General features: G+C 35.8%; 1 protein-coding gene across 4 annotated transcripts; it reads left to right on the forward strand.

Annotated features, from left to right (window-relative positions):
• Positions 1-319: 319 nt before the first annotated feature.
• On the forward strand, positions 320-5,068 carry LOC107785285 (RNA pseudouridine synthase 3, mitochondrial-like). Of its 4 annotated transcripts, none has more exons than XM_016606554.2 (10): positions 320-606; positions 1,290-1,664; positions 2,438-2,500; positions 2,658-2,816; positions 3,007-3,054; positions 3,146-3,226; positions 3,431-3,547; positions 3,708-3,809; positions 3,892-4,050; positions 4,601-5,068. In XM_016606554.2, exons 2-10 carry the CDS (start codon positions 1,338-1,340, stop codon positions 4,979-4,981), a joined length of 1,437 nt encoding a protein of 478 aa, XP_016462040.1. In that variant the 5' UTR covers positions 320-606; positions 1,290-1,337; the 3' UTR covers positions 4,982-5,068. The 4 variants fall into 4 exon arrangements, with proteins under 4 accessions (XP_016462040.1, XP_016462039.1, XP_016462041.1 ...); XM_016606553.2 differs by having other exon boundaries at positions 321-539; XM_016606555.2 differs by lacking the exon at positions 320-606 and adding an exon at positions 683-1,150.
• Positions 5,069-9,755: the final 4,687 nt, after the last annotated feature.

Raw genomic sequence — 9,755 nt, forward strand, 5'->3', positions numbered from 1 at the left:
AGCGTACGGATGGGACCTCAATTGATAGACAACAGCCGCACTGACATTGGTTGCTTAGCCTTACGTCGCCGTGTAACAGTAACTATGTGATGAATCTTAATTACATATATTCATCATTTTATCATTAGAAGTGTGTTTGGTATCGAGGAAAATAATATTTTTTAATCTTTTCATACTTGGGTGGCTTAAATGCTTGAAAAACTATTTTACGCGTGAACTTATTTTTCTGTAACTCATAAAAAATTACTTTCCTTATCGAGAGTAGTAAAAATATTTTTTAAAACTCTGTTAGCCTTTTAACAGCCCCACCTTTAGCCCCAAATCTACCCTCACCACCCCAGTTCAGCCAACGCACTCCCCAACCCAAACCGGCCCCCAATCGTGCCTCATCTTTCGCCTCACCCATCCCCTTCTTCGCTCCCTCCTCCCTCCCTGGCCACCCCAAATCAATCTGTGCCAACCCCCCGCACTATAGTTCCCCCAACCTTAAGATTATTCTGTCTTCCATTTCTAAAATAAAGCCGATATCACAGTTCTGTGTGAGTTTTACTGGTTAATATATGTTTTATTTGCCTCCTACTTGTTAGTTGCTTGCAGTTGTGATAGGTATATCATTTTGCACCTGATGCATAGAATCAATTTTCTGACTAATTATAACAACCTTTCTCTGTCGTGCATTAACATAAAAGGTTAGTGGTGATAGGAAATTATGGAACCAACCTTTGTGGCAATATACAAGTAATTTGGGTAAAATTGATTGAACTGCTGGAAATCTGTCGTTCTAACTTACTCTGGTGTTATGTTCACAACAACAACAACAAAAAAAAACCATTTTAGTCTCACAAGCCTAGTCTGGAAGGGCCGAGTGTACGCAAATCTTACCCTGCTTTAATGCTTTAAAAAGGCAGAGAGGTTATTTCCGGCAGACAGTGTTATGTTCAGAATGAGTCATATATATTGGGTAATGTCAAAATAGTTTGGAAGGACGAACTATGTTATGGGTGGCACCCTCTTTGCTTAAGGTAGAAAAGAAAAGGACAGCCCAGTGCACTAAACTCCTGTTGTGCAGAGGGTTTGTGGTGGGCTGGACCACATTGGATCTTATGAAAATAGTTGTTTCGTGGCTTGACGTGACCCCCAACTTTACTGGGTATTGATTTGGCGGTCTTTCTCAGTATTTTAACCATGATAATTATGTGTTTTGTTTCTATTTGTACCATTCGTTTGTTTTGGACGGGTTTGTTTTGCATCTTCTTCTCTGGAATTAACTCAATGTTTCTAATTTTCAGATGATAACTCATTTTCAAAAAGTTCCAGATGATAAGGTCTAGGGTGTGATGAGGTGGAACAAAGATGTGAGCCGTTGCTTGTTCTTTTTGGTCAGGCGCTACTCTAGATCGGTGGGCCATTCTGCAATAGCAAATCGTCGTCAACCTGTGATTCGAGTGTCAAACAGTATAACACATTTGGGCCGTCCAAAGGAGGGTGCAAAGCCTAGTCAGCTATTGTCTTTGCCCCCATTTCCTGGTCATCCTTTGCCGGGAAAGAAAGCGGCCACCAGTCCTGACCAACCATCTCGTCATGTTACTGCCATTAGCTGGATCAAATACTATTTTGATGAGATACTAGGCTCTGTCATCCAATCCCATTTTAATAAGGGTCTCGTAAGTATTCTTGTATCTTTCCTTTTCCTATGTGAGTTTATCGTATTTTTTCACTGTCTTTAGTAAATTACATTCCTCTTCTGGGGATTCGTTGTACAACTAGTACATAGACTATATCTATGGCTAAATACTAAACCTTGGAGACCAGGGTTTAGATCCCAACAGAGACAAGAAGCACTAGGTGATTTTTTACCGTATGTCTAACTTTTGGTGGGTAGAGTTATCTGATATCTGTATTGGTGGGAGGTAGAAGGTATCCGATGGAATTGGCGAGGTGCGCACAAGCTAGCTTGAACACCACCGTTATCAATAATATTAGCACAGTGCTTGTGACGAAGTGCTGTAGAGAAACATAAATATGCAAGCCATTGAGGACAGTTTTATGGATAACCAACGACAAATTCATTTGAACATGGATAAATTACATAATATTCATCATCCAATAGTATGTTGACTTGTAATTTGTTGTTCTTAGTCTTTATATGTGTTCATGGTTAGTTCAGACTTCAGACATAATATTGAATTATGTCTAACGACAACTTCAAGAAGAGATATTTTGTTTCATAAGGTACATAAAATCTGTTGGTTATAAAAAAAAGTAGATAAAATCTGTTAAATGTGTGTTTGTTGACTTGTTCTGCTCCTCCTCTTCTCCTGGGTTTAGAATATGACCTTTATCTTACCCTTTTGAAGGGCTTATGGCTATACTGTCTTTATTTTCTTGCAGTGAATATGAATATCACGACAGTTATCTTATCTTTCTTGATTTACAGGTTCAGTTAGAGTTTAATGAGTCATCTACAAGCAAGGAAGGACAAACTAGATTGCTGAGAAAGGTAGTGATGCTTATATGATTCTCGCAGTATAAGCTTCATTTTGGATATTGAAAGATGCAAGCATCAAGATCTGAGGGGCTCCTTCTTTTTGTTTTTGGACACCATGTTACATTCCCAATGCATTCCCCTATTTTACAATTGCACAGTGAATTTACAGATTAAGCATTCTGAGGTCATGGAAGTTGGTGCAAGAGTTTATGTACCCATATCTGTTGCTGAAACAAAAATCTCAAAACGATATGATGTTATACCTAGTGGCACTTTGTACCCCAATGCTGATGAGATAGCATACTTGCAAAGGCTTGTATTTTACAAGGTATGTGTTTGTTTATCTGTTTGCTTTTCTGCAAATTCTACATTTGTTTTCCACTATCTGTAGAGGCTAGAGATGATACAACCAGTGTGGTTATTTTTGCTGCTTCTTATGTTCATTTCACAAAATGATTTGGTGGAACTTGCAAAGGTTATGCTTGTTTCCTGTAATTAACGAATTGTTCAAACTGTAGGACCCTGCCATAATTGTGCTAAACAAGCCCCCCAAACTGCCTGTGAAGGTTAGATTCTAATGTGTTCTTTGTTGGGCAATCTTGACTACCACATTTTTCAGCCTTTTGTCTTCATTTCTAATTATTAGAGCGACTTCAGGGAAACCTTCCCGTGCATAATAGCATGGATGCCTTGGCAGCTGCAGCATTGTCCTATGAATATGACGAGGGTCCTAGGCTGGTAAGTTAGCATTGCTGAAGTGCTATTAATCAAACTTTGAAGATCTATTTACTTCTAATTTTCCTGAAGATATCTTCTAGTAGTCAAAAAAGGGGAGTTCTTTTTTTGTTGGCAAAGAAGCAATTGTTGGGGTTGGAGATTTACGATGTTGATGTTAATTTGGAATTAAGTTCAGCTTTGATGATGATTGCATATATTATCAAGGTACATCGTCTTGATAGAGAGAGCAGTGGCCTTCATTTAATGGGAAGAACAGAAGAAAGTATCTCCCACCTTCATTTGTTGTTCAGCAGCACAAAAAGGTCCAAGTCCCTGTCTAAGGTACTTAGTCTGCAACTGCATTTTCCATTTGTCTATACTTCATTTCCTTCTTCAAGGGAGAAAGGATTGGTATTTTGTTGTGGGGGTGAGAATTCTCTTTTGACTTCATTGGTTGAGTAGGAATTTTTCTGTGATGCATAAAGCTCTGATTGGCATTCAGGCATGGAATGATGCATGTGGATCAACGTATCAGAGGTATTGGGCGTTGGTAATAGGTTCCCCCAAGGAGAAGGAAGGCATAATCTCTGCACCACTTACAAAGGTTTTCCATTTGCCTTGCTTACATTTGCAGGCTTCGGTCAAGTAGCATGAGTATTCATTGTGCTTGTTTTCATTGATTGCAGGTGCTTCTTGATGATGGTAGAACTGAGAGAGTCATGTTGGCTCAGCACTCAGGATTAGAAGCTTCTGAGGAGGCTATTACAGAATATCGGCTGCTTGGTCCAATGATCAATGGATGCTCATGGATTGAGTTGCGCCCTCATACAAGTAGAAAACATCAGGTTCCTTTTACCTTTTTCTTTTACTATTTATGATCCTTGTAAAGGACAGTTCATCTTCTAAATTTTGGAGAGATGTGTATAGGTTTTTTAGTTGTGATCCCTGTGAAAAGCAGTGATTCTTCTAGGTTGCGGTGCTCTAAGAGATGCATAGTGTTTTTTTTTAAAATTGTAATCCCAAAATTAGGACCATTACTAGGTCCAATTAGAAAACTTGCTTGATGAACCCAAAATGAGAACGAGGGGAACTGATGAAGTTGCTTCCATAAAGCAGTATTATGATTGAGAAATATCTCTTGTATGTGGGTCTTTTCACTATTATCAGCATCTAAACTAGTGAGGTTGGCCCATTACAAACGACAGCAGTAAGCGAGTAGAAAGCTGCTTGACTACTGAATTTGTATGCCTATCTTTTCTTGGATGCCCAAACTCAAATGAATTTCGTGGGTAAATCACACTTTAAGAGAAGGCCATATTTTTTTTATATTCTGATATTTAGTTGTTGGTAAGGGAGGGGAATAGGAAAATGATCTTGCTTCCTGTTACTTTGCAGCTTCGAGTCCATTGTGCTGAAGCCCTTGGAACTCCAATTGTGGGTGACTACAAGTACGGTTGGTTTGTCCATCGGAAATGGAAGCAGATGCCAAGAGTAGATGTTGAGCCGACAACAGGGAAACCCTACAGATTAAAGAGGCCGGAAGGTTTGGATGTTCAGAAAGGAAGTGTCTTATCTAAGGTTCCTTTATTACATCTGCATTGTAGAGAGCTTGTGCTCCCAAACATTGCCAAGTTTATTGAGCTTCACAGTCGAAAAACAAGAACTCGCTGTTTAAATGCAGATAATAGCTCAAAACCAGATCTCCTTCGGTTTGTAGCACCAATGCCATCTCATATGAAAATTAGTTGGAAGCTTATGTCCTCTTACTTGATATGAAAATAACAAGAATCCCTTGGTTGTTTCCTCATGCTTTGCTCTCTCAATTGTCTATGATCTATCATACATAAAGCATTTTTAGTTTCTCATCCAAGTAACTCCTAAAATATTTTTTTTGTGTCTCATCTTGTGAATACATTTCCTGAACAGAACGGTAGGTTTTTGATTCATACTGGAAACAATCTCTCCACCTACATAAGGTAGGGTAAGGTTGCCTATATATTACTCTCCCGAGATCCCATTTGTGGAATTACACTGAGTTTATTGGTTTATTGTTGTTGCTGTTAAAGCGACATGAGCATTGATGTCCTGATGATGTACACCTCTGCTTTGGTCTTTTAACTTTCACCAAAGATAGCTTTTGTCTTTCATGAAGAAAGGTTTTTGATCGCTTAATAGAAAAAAGGAAAAAGGAAAAAGTTGTAAAGTAATTCTGTTTTCAAAATTGGTAATGATTCCAAACTAGTTGTACCACTTACATTTGGATGGAAGTTATGGCACTAACAATGAATCTTTTTCGAATAAGCACTTTTTTGTTGTTGCTAGCAAGCAGGTTTTTATAAGAAAATATAAGCAAAAAAGTTAAGTCCTTTGTAGATAATGCTGCTTGGTGGGCCCGGCCCGGACCGGACCAGACCGGGTCTGCGGTCCTAACGGGTCTGGTGGGCCGGGCCTGGTGGTCCTGAGAAGCCCGTGACGGGCCGGTCTTCATAGGTTAGCCCACGAGCCCGGGACCGTCAGCCGGGCCTGGGCCGGGCCTAGCGGGCCCAACGACATTTTTTTTTGTTTTTAAAATTCTCCAACGGCCATATTTAAAATCTAGCCGTTTGGGCTGACAATTTGACCGTTTTTAAGTTTAGAAAATGGCCATTTGACCCCCAAACTTTATTTTAACCCCAAACTTTATATAATTACACTTTTTCCCATTTCTCAACTATAAATACCCCCTCATTCTTTCATTTTTATTCACCAATTCATCAATATCTCTCAATCTCTCTACTACAATTACTTAATTTATTGTTGAAATTTCGTGAAAAATTGTGAAGTTGTTGAATTGAAGTTTTCAAGTGTTCAACGATTTTCAATTTTCAAGAAGTTGTTCGGCAATCCGGTAAACTCGTTTCAACTCTTACGTTTTAAGAATATATTTTTGTGTGGTTTAGTTTGCATAATTATAATTAATATGACATTTTCTTTGAAAAAATGTTTGGTAAAGGAAAAGATAAAACCGGTGAAAGTAGTGGCCAACCAACTACCCTTCCCCGGCTCCCCGACCTAGAAAAGATAAGCAAGTTGAAAGTAGTCGCCAACCTAGACGTCCTCCTCCTTCCGTAATTCTTGATAGTGATCACCCTTGTTTTCAATTTACCGATAGTGAATTTTGCCATAATGTTGCACCAGGTGAAACATTAGATGATGAAATTATGTATGCTCTTTATCCTAATGAAACTATCTTAGAAAATAATGAGGAAAATGAGGATGATGATGAAACCCAAGCACCGGATTTAGATGATACACCTACTAGTCCTCTTAATAACCCAACTGATGCACCGGCCGACCCACCTGTAGAAACTCCTACTTTTAATAGAGAACCTGCTAAACGCCTAGAAACATCATTAGTTTGGAATTTTTTTACTCAAGTAAGAGAACAAAATAAGGCTAAGTGTAAAACTTGTGGGAAATTAATGTCGCATAAATATACTGGAGACCTTAGCGGCACGGGTAGTTTGACTAGGTACATAAAAACACACCCTAGAGATAAGGCTAGATTTTTACAAATGAAAGCGCAGCTAAAGGGGACAAGTGTAGATTCTGCGGTTAACCCTAGTACAGGTTCAAATCTAGTTCAACCAAGAATTAACACTGTCACCGGAGGTATTTTATATTACGATCCAAATAGAGATCGTGAAGAATTAGCAAAGATGATTACTGTTATGTGCTTACCTTATACTTTTGCTTCTAATCCTAATTGGGTTCATTATATTAGAAGAGTTTTTAATCCTACTTATAAAGGTTGGCCCCGTGCAACAGTTAAGAGTGATATTTATAAATTCAAGCAAGACTGCAAATAGGTGATCATAGAGCGTCTATGAGGGATAGCTTGGAAAAATCAGTACTGTTTAGAGATTGGATCCGCTCGGAAAGAAGAAACTTTGGAATTGCAGAATCACAACCGGCGATAGATGAAGCTTATGAAGAAATGATAGCGGAACTTGCGGAGGATTCGGCTTCGCCCGAAAGTGGTGATGAACAAGCTTCTTTTCCACCACCACCAACGCAACCTCCTCCGAACCTTGAAGGATTTATGAGATTTGTTAGAGATAATACATAGACTATTATGTAACTTGTATTTTGGCACATCTTCCTTAGTTTTTTTCCTTCTAATGGTGGTATTAGTACCTTGTTGTGCTCATTCCATTGGGGGAAGGATGACTAAGAAAGATATGCCATTTTTGGTAATAAAATTTATTGCTTCTACCCTTGAATATCTTTTCGCAATATTTCTTTGTCTTTACTTAGAATTATTTATAAGCTACAATATATACATAAACATACAATATATACTACAAGAAAATATATAAGAGAATATATATACATAAAATACAATATATACTACAAGAAAATATATAAGTAATAAGTTATAATATCTTTTCGCAATATTTCTTTGTCTTTACTTAGAATTATTTATAAGCTACAATATATACATAACATACAATATATACTACAAGAAAATATATAAGAGAATATATATACATAAGATACAATATATATACTACAAGAAAATATATAAGAGAATATATATACATAAGATACAATATATATACTACAAGAAAATATATAAGAGAATATATATACATAAGATACAATATATACCACAAGAAAATATATAAGTAATAAGTTATAATATATATACATAAGATACAATATATATACTACAAGAAAATATATAAGAGAATATATATACATAAGATACAATATATACTACAAAAAAATATATAAGAGAATATATATACATAACATACAATATATACTACAAGAAAATATATAAGTAATAAGTTATAATATATATACATAAGATACAATATATATACTACAAGACAATATATTATGCATGACAATTTAGTGTTTTACTATTGTTTTGTTATTTTTCTTTTTCGTCAAGCACTTTAATAATTAGATCTACATATATACTACATATATATTTTTAATATAATATATATACATAAGATACAATATATACTACAAAAAAATATATAAGAGAATATATATACATAACATACAATATATACCACAAGAAAATATATAAGTAATAAGTTATAATATATATACATAAGATACAATATATATACTACAAGAAAATATATAAGAGAATATATATACATAAGATACAATATATACTACAAAAAAATATATAAGAGAATATATATACATAACATACAATATATACTACAAGAAAATATATAAGTAATAAGTTAAGAATCTTTCATATCTATTACACATTTACCATGAAAATTTCCTAGGCTCTGATACCATTTTACACCAGGATCTAGGTAGGCGGGCGGTAGTCCTCAAATTGAATACAAATCCTACCATCTGGATTTTGAGTAACATGCGAAAATTCAGTATTTGACAAGTCGTTAGTAATCTGACTTGGGGATATGACTGAATTTAAAGTCCATGTAGTTGGAAAATTAATTTCCTCCCACCTGATAGGTCTCCTAGTGGTAACCTTGGACTTTGCAAAATTGGTTTCGACCAATATGGTCTGATCCGAAGTATCGTATAACTTACATCTAGGATTCAAAGTAGATAATAGTTTGAAATAAATCCTATAGGACAGACATATAAGTTCAGAACCAGGCGCATAATTATAACCATGCGTTTTCACATTTAAAGTCAAAGCATCAAGAATATTAACATCAGAAAGAGATAGTTGCAGATTGGGTTGAGTATTAAAATATACTGGACCATAGGCCACTGTAGATTCTATCGAACCCATTAGAGACTGTCTGAAATTCAGATTTCTAGCATCTCTAAGAGCTGCTAAAAAGGTCTCTGGTAATCCTTTAAGGGTTAGAGGTTTAAATGCAATTTGAACCATATCAGTGATAACATCAGGAAATTTTGAGGCAAAATCAATAGATCTTTGTATTGGGGTAATTTTTCCCTGGCAAATATTATGACCTAGAAAACGAACATTTGTTTGGAATAGACTCATCTTAGATTTAGAAATTACTAAACCGTTTTGTATAACAATTTTCTTGAAAATATCAAGATGCTTGATATGCATCTCCAAAGTTTTGGAAAACACTAATATGTCGTCAATATAAACGATGATAAAATTCAAATATGGGTTAAAAATATCATTCATAATTTTTTGAAATTCAGAAGGGGCATTTTTTAAACCAAATGGCATAACATTCCATTCATATTGTCCAAATGGAACATTGAAAGCAGTTCTATAAGTATGCTCTTTAAATATTTGAATTTGCCAATAACCAGATTTTAAATCAAATTTTGAAAATATATTGGCGTCATATAACCTAGATAGCAAGTCCCTTTTATTAGGGATAGGATACCTAATCCATTTTAGATGTTTATTTAATGGTTTATAATTTATAACTAAGCGAGGAATACCTCGTTCCTTTTCTGCCTTTTATTCGTCGGTTGCAGTAGCATTTATGACGAAAGCCTTTTCCTCTACAGATAAATGATTATCCCACCAGCCACGAAGTTGGCCAGTAAATCCTGCAATAATCATTTTGCAAATAGT

This window comes from Nicotiana tabacum, chromosome 10, assembly GCF_000715075.1.
Source record: "Nicotiana tabacum cultivar K326 chromosome 10, ASM71507v2, whole genome shotgun sequence".
Taxonomy (NCBI): Eukaryota; Viridiplantae; Streptophyta; class Magnoliopsida; order Solanales; family Solanaceae; genus Nicotiana; species Nicotiana tabacum.

Excerpts from the sequence above, each read along its gene's own strand:
- LOC107785285 (XM_016606554.2), top strand. The coding sequence starts at position 1,338 with ATGAGGTGGAACAAAGATGTGAGCCGTTGCTTGTTCTTTTTGGTCAGG. Across the intron at positions 3,548-3,707 it reads GGTCCAAGTCCCTGTCTAAG|GCATGGAATGATGCATGTGG; the intron begins GTACTTAGTCTG and ends ATTGGCATTCAG. Across the intron at positions 4,051-4,600 it reads ATACAAGTAGAAAACATCAG|CTTCGAGTCCATTGTGCTGA; the intron begins GTTCCTTTTACC and ends GTTACTTTGCAG.